This window comes from Corvus moneduloides, chromosome 20, assembly GCF_009650955.1.
Source record: "Corvus moneduloides isolate bCorMon1 chromosome 20, bCorMon1.pri, whole genome shotgun sequence".
Taxonomy (NCBI): Eukaryota; Metazoa; Chordata; class Aves; order Passeriformes; family Corvidae; genus Corvus; species Corvus moneduloides.
The window spans coordinates 1,195,011-1,214,089 of record NC_045495.1 but is presented as its reverse complement, the minus strand read 5'-3'; the positions used below and the strand labels follow the sequence as shown (position 1 = coordinate 1,214,089).

Genomic DNA, 19,079 nt, shown 5'->3' with positions numbered 1-19,079 from the left:
TGGTTGCTTCTCCCTGGAAAGTACGTCCCATCCTTCGATCACTCTGAGGCTTTACCAGGAATGCTCTTGCCTTCCTGCAATCGAAAAAACAGCCATCTGAGTGGGCTCAGAAGCAAAGCAGACAGAAACAGCCCCACTGTGGTACAACTCCACAAACCACAGCCAGGGAGTGGCCTGGGAAAGCAGGGCCCGCATGGGTGTTGGGGGCAATGTGTATTTCAATGCATACAAATGTGTTTATGACTGTATATTAGCAGGTGGGTGCTCACGGGCTCACCCTGGGCTGGCATCACTGAAAGCTCCAGCCAAACCCTCTCCCATCCTCCTCACCAGCCTGGTTGTGTCGATGCTCTCACCGAACTCTACAGAAGGTGCTGCAACAGTTGATCTGATCAATAAATACACATTTTATACAATCCTTAAGTCTGTAATATCTCTCTGTATATAAGAGGCCATGAGGGATTTTGTTTTAATTAGAGGAATACTTAAGGCTACTCTGCCTCCTGCTTAATTGGCCTTGGAAATGCAGCAGGAAGGGCTGTCCTTGTGCAGAGCACTTCTCCGAGCCAGCACAACCCAAAGGCTCAGGAGGGCACGAGGGCAGGAGCAGTGAGAGAGGGGAGTATAGCCCATATCCACCTCCATCCAGCATCTCCAGAACGAGCCAGGAAAACTTCTGTCTGGAGCTGCAAGTGCACCCCATCCCCTGCTTGACACCCCCAGGGTGGAATTACTGGGCAGGGTCCAGCCCCATCCCTGGTCTAAGGAGATCGTTATCGTGGATACACGGGGAGAGGTGTCAGGAATGCACTTCATGGCCAGAAAAGAGCAGAGGCTTCCAGCCAAATATTGCCAAAGTTTGCAAAGGTGGTGGTTTTCTTACGGGAATGTCACAACTGCTTAGGTCCCACGGCCCGGAAATATTCGTGGGAGGAGAGCACAGCTCTGCACAGACATGTGGCCTTGGGAACAGCCCTCGGTGCCCTGGGACAGCTCTGCCTCCGTGCTGGGATCCAGGCCAGCCTGTGGTCAGCCACCAGCAGACACACCTGGCTTTGCCATGGAGCACCCAGAAGCCAGTGGATGCCAGAGACATCCAACGCCATGCCCTCAGCGTAAACCACCAATGTAAGGGTCTGGAAGGCATATTTCCAGCTCATTCCAGTCCCACCAGTGCCCAGGGGCACTTCAGCCCCAGTCCATCACAGTGCTCAGCTCGCATTTAACTCCAAGCAGACATGCAATCAGTTTGGGAGCAAAGCTGTCCTCTGCCTGGGAGGATAGGGAGGAATAAAAAGGGGAATAATAAACAAAAATGAGCCCTAGAGGGAAAAAACTGCTCACTGACAGCATTGATGCTCTCGGAGCAAACAGAACGGGAGGCGCTGCTTTGTGCTCGCCCTCGGCCCGGCAGCACAGGTATTGTTTGCTGCTAACAGCAAAAAAGCCTCACAGGGATGCCACACGTGTGTGTGCGTGTGGTGAAACCCTCCGGAATGGGAAGACGAATGACAAAGCAGTGAAGTCCTTGGTATGCCAGGACATTATCCAAAGCCTTGGATTTATGGTTAACTGGTTCCCATGGAGGAACTGCAGCTTTTACTGGTGCTGCAGCTCCCTGCCCTCGCCAGCCCAGCTGTCCCAGGCTCCTCCTCCCAGGCAGCTCCTGCTCTTTCTCACGTGTGATGTTTCAGAGGATAAAAATGTTAATATGCTTCTTGGGAAATGATCAAATTAGTATCCATCGTTCATGCTCTAAATGACAAAGACCTGATATTCCTATTTACAGCCCTCAAGAAACTGCACCTAAAAGGCCTATTAGGAAAAGGAAAAAATAGGTTGTATTTCTTGTTTAGTTGGGCTACTGTGGTACCAGCAAGTCCAGTATCACACATAAATCAAATTGTCTTGTTCTTTCTTTGCCCTGCAGAGCAGAGCGCAGGACAGCTGCTGCTGGGCCTCCACTCCTAATTTCTGACAGATCTTTTAACCTGCTCATTCAAAAGCACTTACTTTGCATCCTTCTCCTTAAGAATTAATGGGATATGAACCATGAGGTTTCCTAGATTAGGAATGTCTGGATAATAAAATGCTGTGGAACAGGATTTCCAGTGGGAGCAGAATTCTTTCAGCAGCACCTGAGCACTGGGATCAGCAAACTGCTCCGGACCTTGGTGGCTGCTCCCACCCTGGGCCTTTTGTAAACGTTGAGTTTATTTTTCATCGTTTATTTGCCTTCCATTGAGCTCTGACAGGAAAAATATATGGCTCGATGTCCCTCCCACCCTAGTCTCTGTGAGTTTTTGTTTCACATGGTTATCACAGTCCCTCGCCTCTTCCAGTGTTTACATAAAAGTTACAGCGCCCATGAAACAGCTCCAAAATCTTTTATTTGTATTTAAAAATATTCTGCTTGAAACCAATTTTAATGCATTTCTCTCTCGTTGTAGTTCCTTGCGTTAAATAAAACCAGCAAGCCCACACTGATACCACAGGGGCTGCATGGTGCTGAAAGCCCCAAGCCGGGGAGGGAGCGGGGACGTCGGCACCGCTGCCAGCGGCTCTCCACGGAAAGCTAATGGAAAACCTCCCTTTAAAAACCACTCAGGCCTGGCAAATTTGGGTTATTTTTGGAGAACAAAGAGATCCAGCTCTATCCATGCTCCCGAGGCTTGGCTCAGTGGCATGGCCCCCACAGAGACATCCCTGGGATGTGTAAGTGCAGAGCTCCCACTGCCTGTGGCTGAGCCATGGCCCTGCGGTGTCCTGGTGGGGACAGTGACAGATGCCACATACCAGATAAGAAGCTATCAATACCTCTAATGGACAAACCCTGTTTCAGTTCCCTGTGTCAGGATGGCACCGTTCACTCCGAGTTGGAACACAGGGGGTGGGAAGGGAAGTGCCAGGAGGAGCTGGTGAGCTCCCGTTGCCGGTGCACTATGGCAGCGGCTCCTCGCTGGATCCTGGTGTGGATGGCTCAGCCGGCTGTGTGCCACATGCCTGGAGTGTGGAATGCATCGAGGGGAAAGGAGGCAGCTCCAGGAAATGCACAGGGAAATAAAAACAGCAAAAGGAAAAGGAGCAGCTGCGGGGAAACACTCACTGCCCAGACCCTGCCAAACCGCGAGGTTCCCTCTGGAACGAGCAACCCAAATGGATCTGCTCCTTTCCACTTATTTATTCCTTAGCAGGAATAAACGTTAGCAGGTTTATTTACACTGACAGTTTGCATTCATTTTCCTCCCTCTCCACGTCAGGCCTTGGAGCATCCCACCAGGCAGGGAGAGGGAAGAGCAATGCAAGCAGCTGCTGCGATATTCGGTGACAGCAGGAGGCAGGGAGCAATGGCAGAGCTCTGGATGAACAGAAATATCTTCCCAGGGAAATAAATCCATGTAAATGGATTGGGGGGGCTCATTGAAACTTTCTGGTCCGTGCTAACTGCTGCCCCTCTCCCTCCCAGCCCCAGCCATGGTATGCTGGCATGTGGGAATCACTGCAAATCCAAGTAACATGAAAACAAGAGAGCAGAAATCACAGCAAACCCATGATTTTTATTATTTTTAATTTTTTTAAATGAACCTTTTATTGCTACCAACCGGACAAATAACCACACGCAATTTAAATGATTCTGCTTCCCTGTGCCCCGTGACTCTGCTCCAGGGACCCTGGATCTGAGCACATCGGGGGGCCAGCTGTATGGCGTGGCTGTTCTCATGAAGGAAAACAGCAGGGTTTTGGAAATTAAAAAAATGAGCATTCCCAATCCACCTGGGACGATTTGAACTCCGGTGGTGTTACCGCTGCTTGTCTGGCTTTTCTCCTTTAAGTCTCCACCCGTGTGTGTCCTTTTGGGCTGGCTTCCAGGAAAAATTCCCACTGGCAGTGTGCTGTGTTTTCCGTTTGCATCCAGACATGCCCCAGCATGTGCAGAGGAAATCTCTTTGCTTAGAGATAAATCTGCATAAACAGAACGAGCTCTGTCACCATCCACTGCTATGGGAATTATTTTCAAGCTTACACACACTTTCCTTGTCTTATTTTAAACTCAGAGTTTCTCTGAAAAATCAGACTGGTATTTCTGCATCTTTTTCCTACATGCAAAACAGTAAGTTTGATAACTTTGAGGCACTATTTAAAATGGAACACACACACACACACACAAAATATCAGCTTTGTATTTCACCTCCAAAGACACAACCTGTGTGGTTTCAAGTTACTGGTGAAATGCCAAGGAAACCCCTCCAGCAGCAGATTCCAAACGACTGTTACAGGAGGGAAATGGCAAGTTTGGACAATTCATTGCTCAGTTCTCAAAAAAAACCCCAAGTTACAGCTTCAGATGCCTCTTTAAAAAATGACCATTTTCTCCCAAACAATCTGAGCTTTGATGAACTGTTATTTTGCAACACAGTAAGATTAGTCAGGACTAATCCCAGCTGGATAGCTCTGTAGTAAGGATTAGGAAAAACAGGTTCTCTGTGGCAGAGCTGGGCGATGACAGGCCGTGGGCCACAGCCCCAGCCCTGCAGCTCTGCTTGGGAAACCTCCTGCTTCCCAAGTTTCATCAGGAAGAACAATAAGCAATGATGTTACATGGGTAATATTTGCGTTATTCACCAATATTCTCCCCTGGACAGCCCTGGTTTCTGCTGCTCCCATTTTGAGAACAAAACCTTGCCATTTTACAGTAGTTGGCTTCTTATTTTTTTAGCAAGATTATTTGCCTTTGCCTTACCAGTAATTTATTTTCTACATAACTTATTAATTCCCCACATATGTTTTGCTAGAAAGCCAAAAATGACTCGGAGAAATAAGTATTCTGCAGTATATCCAACTAAACACTCCACTGATAACACAGAGCTAAGGAAGGTAATGAGGAAGAAAACATCCAATACTTCTATAAAGAGACACTTCATTAAGGTAATTAAGAGACTCATTTAAAGCAGTTATGAGGATTATTAAGACACAAAAGAAATTATGCAACAGGGTTTCCACCAACCAAGCAGACTTACCATTGGTCTGTGATGCCTTTAAGAATAACTTTCAGTGGTTTTAATAAGTTTTTGAAAATAGACGTTCATTTCTTGGCAAAGGATGGAGTTTCCCTGCACCTGGGAAAAGCATAATCAGGATCTTTGTGGGTTTTTTTTTTTGTGGGGAGAGGACTTGTTGGGTTTTTTATTTGCATTGGGAGGGGCCTTACAGCTCACCTGGTCCCACACCTGCCATGGGCAGGGACACCTTCCATTATCCCAGGTTGTTCCAAGCCTTGGCCAACCTGGCCTTGGACACTTCCAGGGGTCACAGAATCCCTGAATCGTAGGTTGGAGAAGACCTCCCAGATCACTGAGTCCGGTCCTTGGCCCCTCACCACCACCCTGTCACCCAGACCACATAACTGAGTGCCGTGTCCTGTCATTCCTTGGACACTTCCAGGGTTGGGAACTCCAAAAAGTGTTTCTGCTGAGCTGGCGAATAACTGAACAGCTTGTTAAATTGTGAATAGCTTGTTAAATAGTCCAAAAACTCCATTATTTCCCCCAAATCACCCAGTGAAGTCACGTAGAGCCGTGCTGGAACTGCAGGGGCCGCAGTCACTGCTCGCTCACCGCGTTGTGTTCCACTACAAAGAGAACTGTGAAGCCCTAAAACTCTGTCACAGATGCAGAACATCTGCAGGCAGTTGGGAATTTACCCTTTGCCATCCACTCCTGGTGAAGATGGGCTCTCTCACCCCACCTCTCTGCTGTTATTTAATCCCTTGGCGGCTCAACAGGGATGTTCCTTGTTCAAAACCCTGGAGCAGAGGCATCGCTGCCCTTCCACCTTGAGAAAAACGAGCAGCATTTGTAACAGTCACACCTGTCATGATGTTACACTAAAAACATTTCCCTGTCAGCCACCGATTGCTGTTTTTCCAGAGGAATATGCATTTTTCATTAACGTGAAAAATGAGGGCAGCGTGATGGGCGCCAAGGAAGAGGCAGGAGGCATTTTTCACAATCCCTTAATTAACTCATGAGCCTAAAAGGGTTTCCTCCACACTCCAACACTGTTTTAACCCCTCATGGTGGTTTCAGTGACTGAACCTCTCCAGCACCACGGAAGTCTCCTGTGCCGATACAAACAACATTCAGGGATCAATGAGAGACACCTAGATTGCATAAGATCATTTATTTCAATAGTTTTTAGCACAATCTCACCCACCTTTTTGTATTATCTTGTGGACTGGGGCACACTGAAGTGGTTTCTCACTCTAAAGCTGCTTTAACACATCTGTGAGGGCTTTGTGGCAATGCAGAGTACTCCACTGGTTTTTAAAGTGGCTTTATTTAAATTATAATTTTATAAACATGACATAGTTGGATATTGTTGCCTTGCTTCTTTTGAGTCTGTTTTTGATGTGACCCTACATTAAACCTTCACGAATGCACTATATAGAACACCCTTCTGCAGCAGCACGAGGCCCTCAGCAGTGTCCTCAAATGTATCCACCTGGGATGCGACTTCGCCTCAATTTCTAACGCTGTTTGCTCCTCCGCTTTTATTAACTTACACACCAAGTCAAGGCCATCCTTAGAGTTTGTTTCGCCCAAGCTCACCGTGCTCAGCTGCGTCGGACGCAAGAGCCCCCAAGATCCGTCATACGGGTTCAGCAATGGGAAAGCACACCGTGAGCGAGGGAGAAACCCCAAACCCAACTGATTTAAACCCAAACTCCAGTTGCTGAGGGAGATGTGCGAGCTCGGTGCCCACCTCGCTGAGCGGCTGCTGCCGCTCCCTGTGCCCCCGGGGCGGCCATTTTGGGTCAGCCGCCGTCCTACCCCCGGGGAGCGGGCAGAGCCCTTTTCCGCACCGTCTGCGAGGCACGGCACAGCGGGACGGAGCCGTGAGCGCGTCCCTGCGGCCCCTGAGCCGCGGCGGGGACACCGAGGGGACATCGGGGGGACACCGGGGGCACAGAGCGCGCTCCCGCCCCCGCCGCGGTGCACTGTGGGACGCGCCTCGCGCTTGGCGCCAAGCGCCCCCGCCGTCCCGCGCAGGGCATTGTGGGGCGCGCCCTCCCCGGCCGGGCCTAGAGGCGCGGGACGCCGCACCGGACGTGACGTCACGCAGCCGCCGCCGGTTAAGCCGCCGCCGGGAGACGCGTCTTTCACCTGCCGCGGGCACGGGAGGTTTCCCACGGCATAACTGAGCTCGCCGCGCCCCCGCGCCCCACGGCGGCGCCACCCGCACGGACTCGGCCTCTCCGAAGCGGCAAGAACCGAGGGACTATTTTGCGGTGAAACCGCGCATGCGCGGGGCGGAGGAGTGAGGGCGCGGCGGAAGACGCGTGCGCTGCTGCTCCGCCGTGAGCGCGGGTGGTGCTGCGGCTGGTGCTGCGTCCCGGGGTGAGATCGGTGCGCGCAGAGGCAGCGCGAGCGGAGCCGCGGGCGCCATTTTGAAGCGGCGGTCGGGGGAGGTGACGAGCGCTCCGAGAGCCCGGCCCGGCCCCGCCACCGCCGCCCCGCGCCGCCCGCACCGCCCCGCGCCGCCGCAAACATTGCCGACCTCGCCATGTCCGGCGGCGGCGTCATCCGCGGCCCGGCCGGCAACAACGACTGCCGCATCTACGTGGGGAACCTGCCCCCCGACATCCGCACCAAGGACATCGAGGACGTGTTCTACAAGTACGGCGCCATCCGCGACATCGACTTGAAGAACCGCCGCGGGGGCCCGCCCTTCGCCTTCGTCGAGTTTGAGGACCCCAGGTGAGACCCCTGTGGCGCTTCGCTGGGCTCCCCAGCCCCGAGGGAGCCTCCGCTGCCCGCCCGGGAGCAGCGCCCCGCGCCCTGGGCCGCGCTAACGGGGCCGCTGAGGCGGCGGGCGGGGAGAGGCGGGCGGGAAGCGGGAACAAAGGCGGGGGGTGCGGCGGCCGCGCTCACCGCCCGCCCCGTGCCGCCCGTAGGGACGCGGAGGACGCCGTCTACGGGCGGGACGGCTACGACTACGATGGGTATCGCCTCCGCGTGGAGTTCCCTCGGAGCGGCCGCGGCACCGGCAGAGGCGGCGGCGGCGGCGGAGGGGGAGGAGCCCCCCGGGGCAGGTACGGCCCCCCGTCCCGGCGCTCGGAGTACAGAGTGATAGTCTCGGGTGAGTCATTGCTCTCTCTCTCAGCCTAAGTACTCCCCCAGGGTCCTCCAGGCGCGGTGCTGCTGCGAGCTTCCCCTTAAAAAGCATCGCCCCGTGTGCTTCGGGAGGGGAGGAGTGGTGTCTCCCGGATGCTGAGCGCTCCTCTCCTTCACTGTGCCGCTGCTGCTGTAACTACAGGAGGTGAAGCTCTAATCCGGTTTTAAAGTCACGTTTTGGTTTTTCTGTAGGGCTGCCTCCAAGTGGAAGTTGGCAGGATTTAAAGGATCACATGCGTGAAGCAGGTGATGTATGTTATGCTGATGTTTTCCGAGATGGCACTGGTGTCGTGGAGTTTGTGCGGAAGGAAGACATGACCTACGCTGTGCGAAAGCTGGATAACACTAAATTTAGATCTCACGAGGTAGGTATCACACTTACTTTCTTTGGCCAGAATTGGATACAAGGGGCTTAACAGTAGGATTTGAAGGTAAGGAACGTGTGGTGCTCACTGTTTGGTTACAAAGCAGCTAAATAAGTGTGTGGTCAGGCTGGAGATAAGACGTGTAAGCTCTGCTGTCTGTCCCGGCCGTAGTAACGCTGTCTGCAGTCTGTCAGCATGCCTGAAACATGGCCCTGAAGCCTCGACGTTTCAATCGAAAGTTCTGTCTATTCAATAGGGAGAAACTGCCTACATCCGTGTTAAAGTTGATGGCCCAAGAAGCCCAAGCTATGGAAGATCTCGGTCCCGCAGCCGTAGTCGTAGCAGGAGCCGTAGTCGAAGCAACAGCAGAAGCCGCAGTTATTCCCCAAGAAGAAGCAGAGGATCTCCACGCTACTCTCCCCGCCACAGCAGATCCCGATCTCGTACATAAACATCACTAGCTCTGATCTTTTTGTAGAACCCCATGTTGTACACAGTTTTCCTTTACTTAGTACAGTCTTTCATTATTTTTTTTAAAATTCCAACTGTTTTACTCGAATTGGCTGAAGTGTTGAATTGCATTCTTGTGTAAAATCCCTAGTGAGTATTTGCTCCTCGACACCGACATTCCCCTCCTGTCTTTGGTAAATTGTATTTTAATTGCTGTCAGTCAGGATTGTTCCGGTTTAGTTCTAGTTCAATACCAACATTCTTGGAGCTGTGGTATTGCTGTGTAAATGTCTCAGTGTTCCGCTGTGGTCGAGACGAGCTGGGGATGTTGGGATGTTTGTGGCTAACTTGTCTCTTCTGGGGGATCTTACATTTTATCTTGCCTTTTCGTGTGTCTTTCTGTAGACATATCTGAAGAGATGGATTAAGAATGCTTTGGATTAAAGGATTGTGGAGCACATGTCAATCATTTTAGGATTGTCAAAAGGAGGATTGAGGAGGATCAGATCAATAATGGAGGCAATGGTATGACTCCAAGTGCTATTGTCACAGATGAACTTGGCAGTATTGACCTTATACTGAGAGACAGGGGAATTGAGGCCGAGCACATACGTGTCCCCACGTGTCGCTTCAGGCATGTTCTCGTGACCGCAGGCTGCGATTGCTCTTCTCTTTTAAAACTTCATTTTCCGGGGGGGCAATTGTGGCCAGATCCCTGCTTTTGTAATTCTCTATTCCATTCTAGTTTTTTAAAGGAATAACCGGGGCCGGGGGGGGAGTATTGGTTTATTTCGTCCCACAGCGTTTGGTTACAAGTGTCCATGTCCGTAGTATCCGTACACTTGTAGTAGAACTTGCAATCAGAGTATAATATCAATACTGCTAAAATCTGCATGTCCTCTGTGTGACTGATACAGCGTGGCTGTTGCATTTTTATAAGTACCAGAATGAAAGCAAAATAAAAATGGCAAACCTAGTGGGGAATAATTTAAGTCTCAGCCCTGCCCCCTCAGACTAATTCACGATTGACTCACGATCCGTGTGAAAACACCGATTGTTAACGTTCCCTCCAGCTGGGAGTGCAGCTGTAGTCCAGCCATTCCATAGTAGGTGGATAGACCGAGCAGTTAAAGCTTTTCCAGTTTAGTAAGACCATTTTTTACAACCACAAAACCTCGTACCCACCAATGCGCTGAGTATGTTGGCATTTCCAGTTGACATATTGTAAATATTTACAATGTTTCCTCCAAATAGTAATTAACATTTCTAAAGAAATTATCTGAGCATCACCATTGGAAAGTTTGTTTTGGGGAATTGATAGTTATTACTGTACATCTGAATTAATTGATGGCAAACATAACTGATCATTCCCCAGAATCCTATTTTTTCATTACAGTATCTAACTTTTTGCCTCCTCTTTTTTGGTTTTGCTGGTTATAAAGGTTTGGATTGGAGAGGGCTCACTGGATCCCAATCCTTGGAGCTGGATCATTGGATTCAAATCATAATGTGGATAGGATAGGGAGGCTGAATTACAAGGATTCATGGAGCGGGATCAAATTACCAGGAACATAGGAGTGGATTCCTGCCCCAACCAAACCGCATTCGTGTGGATTTTTTTATTCAACTCAATTGGCTATTCCAAAGATATTTTTTTTCCTATTTTTGACGATTGGAGCCCTTAAGATGCACGATGGAGTTTTGCATTTTTTTGGTAAAAGGAGCAAAGCGAGGACCTGGAGAGGTACGCTGGAGCAATCTCCTTGGAAGGATTCAGCACGAGTAGATGGTAAACCTTAAAGGGGAAAAAGGGGGGTTTGTTTAAAAAAAAAAAAAAAAAAAAAAGTAAATAAGTCATTTCTCTAAATTTAAAGACCAAAATTGGAGTTAAAGATGGCGTAGGTTTCAATTGGCAATTGCTTTTTTTTCTTTGACAAATAAAATTTTTACAAAAACACGCCCCGTGTCATCGTTGGTCGCGGAGTCTCGTCCTCGCCCACCGCCCTTGCGTTGGGGATCCGGACAAAAGCCTTTTGTGTGGAACAGAGCCGGAGTGTTCCACAGGAAGCGTCCATGTTTGAGCTGCTCCTCAATAAAGGATCAGTTCCCTGGGAAATGGGTGGAATTTAGTAGTTGGGGAAGGGAAAAGAATGAGTTCTCCATGCTTAGAGGGAGTGTTAATATGAGGGTTGGTGGGAGATCACATGGGGAAAATGGGAGATTTATGGGCTTGTCCTGAGGATGAATGGGGGGCAGAACTGCTCTCTCTGACCACGACTGGTGTGGGGGGAGGAAACTGAGCAGGAGCTGGGATCTTGGTGTCATCCCTGAGCCGTGGGCACTGGGAATTGCACCCCTGTGGCAGCCGTGGCCCGGCTGCACACAGCGCCTTCCCAGGTGGAAGGGGATGGATGCCCAGAGGAGGCTGGGGCCCTGGGGACCGTGGGGTGACTGCTGCCAGAGAAGTTTGTTGGGATGTGGGAAACGAGGGCAGTGGGGGCTCCAGGGCACACGGGTGTGAGCTGGGAAAGCAAAGGTGAAGTTTGACTCAAAAACCCCAAACTTCTGGGAACTGATCTGTTCCACCACCGGTGGTGAAGGAAGGTGAAAGCGATTTGGAAGGGTACAGGCGTGCTCAGGGTGTTTCATGAAGGGAAACCTGCAGCGTTAGGTGTGCCAGGACTGAGGTGGAGTTTGGAGAGGATCACTCTCCAAAGGACCCACGGGGAGAAGGAGTGAAGGACCCCAGGAATCACCATCCTCACTTTGAAATACAAGCATTAGTTCTGACCCAGGGAGTCCAGGCAGAACTGGTGGCTCTAAGCAGGTTCACCAGGAGCTCAGCAATGTGTGGAGCACCAATTTCAGGGGTAGTTCAGCCAACTATGATGTGGAAGTCCCTGTACAAGGTGTGTGCTGGAGGTGCAGAAGGCTGTAACTCGGATTTCCCTGTACAAGGTGTGTGCTGGAGGTGCAGGAAGGCTGTAACTCGGATTTCCCTGTACAAGGTGTGTGCTGGAGGTGCAGAAGGCTGTAACTCGGATTTCCCTGTACAAGGTGTGTGCTGGAGGTGCAGGAAGGCTGTAGTTTGTCAAGCCTGGTTCTGGCACCAGGGAGCCAGTGGGTGCAGGATGTGCTCCAAGTCTCACCTGTGTGTGGATCAGCTACTGGAGCAGGAAATACCTGAGGATTGTTTGCTCCTGCGATTATCTCAGTGGTTTGGATCACCCTGTGGCTGCCCCGGGAGGACACTGACTCCCAGGAAGAGGACCTGGGAACACAGCGTTCTCTGTGCTGGGATTTGTGGAGTGTCACCTTCCTGGAAAGCTTCTGACATGGAGTGTCACAGAGCCGGTGGGGACCACACCTGTGCCAGAAGGCTGCCATCCTCCCCGCAGAGTGGCAAGGCTGCCTTTCCATTTCACCTGGAAAATGGAAGGGAATGGAGCACTCCTGGGTTCTCTCTCTCATTTTGGCTTCCCCCCCCCCAAGGGGAGAGCTCGGGTCACTCCAGCAGAAGCTGCTGGTCCTGTTCCTGCCCCAGCATCATCCACTCACTTTGTTCTCTGTGTCCCTGCTGTGGTGTTTGTGAAGCACTTTGAGATCCTGTAATAAACCTGTTCCCAGTGTGGAGCCCTTGTGCTTTCCACCTTTTTTCTCCTAAAATTGTCAGCCAGCAAACAGCCAGCCAGGCAGTGCTGGGGCAGGGAAGCCACAGGGTGAAGCAAGGCTTTCCCCAGGTGCCCTCTGTTTTAATTTCAGATTCTGATCCAGCGTGTTCCGCCATCCTCGGGGGGAACATCATGTTCTCTGATTGACATAAAATAGAGGAATTAAATTAATATCTCAGAAATGTGCTGTGAACCAGGTTTGACAGCGTTAGGAGAAGTTAACTGGAGGAGGCTGTGCCTCCTGACACACTCTCAGTTTTTAATTATACCACATCATGAGTTCATTAATGTTGTGACAGAGATGGTGAGGAGTCGGTGAGTTTTGGGAGCAACACTCCGGCCTGGCACAACCCGGGGAGCTCGGTGCCATCTCTTTTGCCCTTCAGCTTCTCCAAGGGTGAAAGTGAATCTGAGTAAGTGCCTGCTTGACTTCCCCCGTGGGGAATCTGCTTCCAGGCAGGGCCCTGGGAGCCATCCGCTCGCCCGGCTGGGGCTGGTGGGTAGAACTGGCATTGATTTCAATATCCTCGTGCATTAGTGGGAACGGGCTGGCTGCAGGCAGGCAGCTCTCGGTGGCTGTTCCACCAGCACGTCTTCCGGGAAGGTATTTGCTAGGATTTCAACAGATGCCAACCAAGGCACCAGGTGTCTTCTTTATGCATGTGTTCTTCCTGAAACTTAAGAGTTTTGAGAGTCCATTCTCTCTAAAGAAGGTGGAAAGGGGTAGGGAAATTGAATTGCCTTTGTTAAAGCAGATGGGGACATCCAAATGTAACCCCCTCTCCTAAATAATTTTTCCATCCAGAAGCAGGCGAGTTTCTGCTGCACAGCGAGCAGGCAGCGTTCCCTCCCCGGTGCTTCTACTCGGCAGCACTGGATGAGCTCCGCCATTCCTGCAGGGAATCCGCCTGTTCCGACGCTCCTGCGCTTCCGATAGTGCCGCTTTGTTGGTACAACTGAGGGCGATTGTGCGCCCCGGGGCTGGGTGGCCTCTCTGTGCCGCCCTCGGCCGCGCAGCTGCCCGGCAGCCCGGCCCGATACTGCCTTCTTTGTGCGAACACTTCGGGAAGCGCCGTGGAAAGAGAGGGAATCTCTCCTCCTTAACTGCACATCGTCCCGATAGCCCGTGCTTAATAAACTCATCACTAGCTCCGAAATAGAAACGGTTAGAAAACTTGTGGTTTCTCCCAGAAACCACAGTTTGGGGTTTTTTTCTGTTGTTTGGTTGGTTGTTTTTTTTTTTGTTTCTAACAAGAGACTTCTGCTTTAGAACAGGGGATTCTTTCATTGATCTGTTTGCGTTGGTTGTGCCGTGAGGTTTCTTGTCCTGATACCAGCAGAGTTTTTAGCTGTGCAGCAAAATCAGAGTCATTTCTAGATTGGCTAAAAACAGCCCCAGCTTTGGTGAGAGTCCCCCATGCCGAGTGCAGAATGATCCTCACTGCACCTGCACGGGAAGAGCAGTTCATCTGGAATTGCAGTTGGAGTGGTTTCAAATAGAAAGCTGAATTATTAGGAAAAATGAAGATTCCAGGCAGCTCCCTGTGTAATAAACTTTCCCTAAAATCCCTCTCCCGCACACCTGAAGGTGAGTCAGCGCTGTACCCACCCGCACTGCGTGGTCCTTGCAGTGCTTTGTCCTAGCCCGGCGGAGCTGCGGGATGGGATGGGCACAGAGCCTGCCAGAGTCATGGGACAGAACGGGCACGGAGCCTGGCAGAGCTGCGGGATGGGCACGGAGCCCGGCAGAGCTGCAGAACAGGACGGGAATGGAGCAGGGCAGAGCTGCAGGACGGGGTGGGCACCGAGCCTGGCAGAGCTGCGGGATAGTCCTGGAGCCCGGCAGAGCCGCAGGATGGGCACGGAGCCCAGCAGTGCCGTGGGACAGGCGTGGAGCCTGGCAGAGCCATGGGACGGGCATGGAGCCTGGCAGAACTGCGGGACAGGACGGGCACAGAGCCGGGCAGAGCCGCAGGATGGGCTGCAGCCTCTCCTGGCCTTCCCTCACCTTGCTCCTGGGTGCTGAGGGGGACCTGGCTCACCTCTGCGTCCCCTCCCGCCGGGCGGGCTGGGTGGATGTGCCGCTTGCAGAGCCATTAACATAATTTTATGCACTAATTTGTGTAATCATTAAAGAGTCGAGCAGGGCATTGTTCACATGAGTAATTACCTCTATATTCTAATAGCTCTAATTCATCCCTTTAGTGAGTTTCGTGTTTCGGTGACTCAGCCACGATTCACGCTCAGGGTCGTGTATTTTTTTAAGAAATGCCCGTTTCTCGCATGACTTGGTTGCCCTCTGCGCAGATGATGACGTGACAGATCCTGACGAGCTCAGACCACGCGGATGCCGACCTGGGAAGATTTGCCAGCGTGGATCCGGGGCTCTGGGGCCGGCTGGATCCCACGGGGTGTTTGACTGGCTGGGAAGCTGCAGAGAGCAGCTGCCAGCGGAAATTTAAACATGAAAAACTTGGCAGTTTGCTGAACTCTTGGTATTTTCCTTCTGACAAAGGGCAGGGCTGTATTTTTGTAGTGATTTTTTGATACCAGATGAAACATGGGGAAAAGAATTCCGCTGTGCAGACTCTGGATCCATTGATTCTCCATCCTCGCACGTGCGTGTCTTTACAGTACACAGGGTGCAGGCAGAAGGGAAGGCACGGCGAGCATCATTTTCTGCCTGATTTGCAGGATGATACAGGATATTTTCCCGAGGGCACCCAAATTAATTTGAGACAGAGCTGCCTGCTACCACCGAAGGTTTTGTTTCCCCCTTGGAAACACAGAGCAAAGTTGGTTCCTTGGCCAGTGAGAGCAGGGATGCTCTGCCTGAGGCTCCTGCCAGCGCTGCATGCTCATCCCTGTGGGATCAGCTGAGCGATGCAGATGAATGCACAAACATTGATTATTTTGGAGACAATCCATAACTGCCAAATGAGATTAAACACCACCCAGGTCCTAGAAAAAAATAAAAGTAAATAGCAAAGAATAAAGAAAATGGGGCATGGTGTTGGCAAAGGGTCCTGGGGGACCATCCAGCCGAATATTAATCCCTGCCATCCCCATCCCTGAAGGATTTCGGAGCTCTCTGCTGCTATTAATCGCAGCAGCCCTGCAGGGAAGGTAATGCAGCATTATCCGTGTTTTCCAGCTGTGGCTGGGGAGGAGGGAAGCAGCCGGCTCGGCTGAGCTTTGCCGTGTGTCAGTGAAAGATCAGGGATTAGCGTTAGGATTTCCTCGCTGGCTCGGCTGCTCTAATTCAGTGGTCATGTTTTTCCCTAAATGCACTGACCTTATGTGCCTGCTGCTGTACATCCCGTGCCCGGGAGAAGCCGGGGCAGATGGTGGAAGGGGAGCAAGGCAGGAGCGGATGTTTCCCTGCAGTCCTTGGCCCCGCAGGAATTATTACTAAAAATGGTCACTGGTGATTAACCGGAGCAGTGCGCTGCTAAGTAATTGGTACAGGCTCTGGCTCGGGAAGTTTTTAAATCAAACTGGGAATGTTTTCCTGGAGAGCAGCAGAGTTCAGCAGGTTCAAAGGCAGAGTGCTGAGGGCAGCGCGGGGCAGGGGGTGAGCAGGGGTCGGTGAGCACCTGCCAGGAGGGCTCTGAAATGTTCCATATGAGACAGAAAAAGCTGCGTGTCTCCTTGTCTCTGTGTACACCATGTAAATCATAAGGACACAGAGGAGCTGTGGCTGCCCCATCCATCCCTGGAAGTGTTCAAGGACGGAGCTTGGAGCAACCTGGTCTAGTGGAAAGTGTCCCTGAGCATGGCAGGGGGGAGGAACTGGATGATCTTCAGTATCCCTTCCAGCCCGAACCGTTCCACGATTCTCGGATTTGATATTAAACGCGGGCAATCCCCACCATGTGACATCAGTGCCCAGCCCTGCGCACCCCCGTGTGCGGCAGTCCCGGGGTGTCCCCCGCGTGTGTCCCCACAGTGGCAGCGGCAGAGATGATGAGCACGGGCAGTGACCCTGCGGGCCGCACCAGCAGCATCCCCGGCGGGGCCATCGAGGGGCGGCTCTTCCGTCGGGGCGCAGATGACAGCGGGCGTTCTATGGGAAAAAAGTTGTGGCGAAGATCACTAAAATAACAACAAAAAGCCGCTGGGTGCCGGCGGCGTGGGGCAGCTGCGGCGCTCAAGGTGCCAAGCAGAGATTAGCCCAGGCACGGCCGAGGACAAGGAGGTGGGAAGAGATAACGGCACTTCCCGGCGTGCGGCCGCAGGGCTAAACATAGCCCAGGGCTCGCTGTCCCTCCCCGCCGGAAGCTCCGAGCGTCTCCTGCCCGGCCACGGCGTGTGCTGGGCCCCGACGGGGCGTCCGACGCGCGGGGGAAGGCGGCCAGCCCCGTGCCCAGCCGGGGAAGGCGAAGCTCAGGCTGCCGGGAAGCGGGAATCCGCCTGCTGCGGCACCCCGGGGACAGGAGACACTGATGGATTCGCAGGGGTGGCAACGATTAGGGAGGATGAGGAAATCCCAGGAAGGCAGGAAGGGTTTCCCATGGCAGGTGCGGCAGCGTGGCCGAGGGGGGACAGGGGGTGTAGGAGGTGCAGCAGGGAAGAAAGAGTTCGGGAGCACTGCAGGGAAGGGAGTGACCATTGCCGGGCAGTTTGCCATGGGAGTGCTTTCACCAGGGGATGCTTAAAGCATGGAGTAACCGTGAGGCTTTTCCTGCCTGGAGGCAGCACGGGCATGGCCCGGTCCTCGGGGAGCCCTGGGATGGTGAGTGTGTGGTGGGAGCTGACACCCAGCTCCGGACAGACCCAGAAGTGTCCCTGCTGTCACAGCCATGTGTGGCCCTGGCACCACAACCCCACTGCCCTGGGCATCCCTCTGGCTTCTCCAGCTTCCCTCCCTCCCTCCTCCTGACACATCACTGCAGCAAAGCACCTCAGAGTTGGGGGCTAAAACCAGGAAAGCAGAGCAGGGAGCAGCACTCAGCCATCCCTGCTCAGTCCCACTGACAACGCTCCTTCCCCTGCAGCAGCTCCTCGCTGCTTCCCCACTGATCGCAGTCCTGCCTCTCAGCGCTTCAGCCGAGCTGGCTGGTAATTTCCTGCATTCTATTTCCCTCCTTTGAAAAGTGGAGCGATCTTTCAGATGCACTAATTACGAGAAGGCTCCGGAGCTCTCGGCAGTGGCAGCGCTCCCGCCGAGCCCCGGGGCTGGCTGGCGTGGTGGCCCTGGCATGGCACGGGCAGGGCAGGGCAGGGCATCACTGCCATCCGCGAGGGTGGGATGGAGGCCGTGACTGTGGGCAGCCATCTGGCAAGAACTTTCCCTTTCCCTTTCCCTTTCCCTTTTCCTTTCCCTTTCCCTTTCCCTTTCCATTTCCCTTTCCCATTCCTTTTCCCTTTCCTTTTCTGTTCCCATTTCCATTTCCCTCTGCCTAGTAAATGGGTTGCCTGTCCCTGCAGCACCTTCCACCCTCATTTTCCTGCAGGTCAGAGATGCTCATCCAGCAGGTTCTGGGCAGTGGGAGACCGTGGGATGCTCTTCTGAGGCTGCTGGATCATCCCACGGTTCCTCCCAGCAGGAACACTCTGCTTGCACACCTGCTTCCCGCAATGCAATTCACTGTCTCTGTTTAGTGTCCCTGATCGCTTTGAGAGGGAATTGAGGCTGCAAAGAGAGAAACCAGAGAAGACAGAACTTGGGAAGCAGCTGAAGGGAAATTGCCTGTGGGGAGCACATTCTCAGTACCACCAGCGCAGCTTATTTACACTCTCGAGGGCTCTCCAGCCCCACAGAGCTGTGAGATTCAAAGCCCGCTGTGTCACTCAGAGCATGAACAGAAAGGGGTTCCTCTAAAGCTGCAATATTTGACCACAGTTTCTATTCTAAGTGATGCAAGCACACGCTGGCCCAGCAGAAGTGGAGCAGGGACTGTCAGCAGGGGCTGGGGCACGCGTCGTGCTGGCATTGGCAGAGCACGGCTGTGGCACCGGGGGCAGCTCCGGTGCTGGCCTGTCCCTGGGAGGCTCCTCACAACCAGCCTCGGCACTGGCACTGGAGGCAGGAGACACCCAGCAGCATTCCCTTCTTTCCTAACAATGTGGGAAGTGCCAAGGCAGAAGGAGGGAAGATTTGAGCTTGAAAAGGCAGAAAAGCGCAGCCTCGGGACGGTGGTAAATGGGCCACACGGTTCCCAGTGCCCTAGAAATTCCCTGTGCGCCGCACAGCAGGGTGGCTGCTGATGCTATCGCTGTCCCAGCTCCATGACTAAGGGAGCTGGAAGGTATAAATTAAATAACACAACACTTCAAGCCGCCTGTTATGTGGGTTTGTCCTAAGCAGTGCTGCTTTAATTAAGATGGAGAGCTTACAAATCTAACCTTTGTTTATTCTGCTTTGGGGCATATATAATGTAAATATGTGTTTTCAAACACTGCGGCTTTTTAGACTT

General features: G+C 52.5%; 1 protein-coding gene and 1 long non-coding RNA gene across 2 annotated transcripts; one reads left to right on the top strand and one right to left on the bottom strand.

The window, feature by feature from the left end:
- Window positions 1-3,537: 3,537 nt before the first annotated feature.
- LOC116453968 lies at window positions 3,538-6,986 on the bottom strand. The gene is made up of 2 exons (XR_004243978.1): window positions 5,019-6,986; window positions 3,538-3,963 (listed from the first exon to the last, which is right to left on the bottom strand). It is a non-coding gene; the product is annotated as an uncharacterized LOC116453968 (long non-coding RNA).
- Window positions 6,987-7,156: 170 nt separating this feature from the next.
- Window positions 7,157-10,946, top strand: SRSF1 (serine and arginine rich splicing factor 1). The gene is made up of 4 exons (XM_032130000.1): window positions 7,157-7,757; window positions 7,955-8,139; window positions 8,367-8,539; window positions 8,796-10,946. Exons 1-4 carry the CDS (start codon window positions 7,564-7,566, stop codon window positions 8,988-8,990), a joined length of 747 nt encoding a protein of 248 aa, XP_031985891.1. The 5' UTR covers window positions 7,157-7,563; the 3' UTR covers window positions 8,991-10,946.
- The last annotated feature ends 8,133 nt before the right edge of the window (window positions 10,947-19,079 follow it).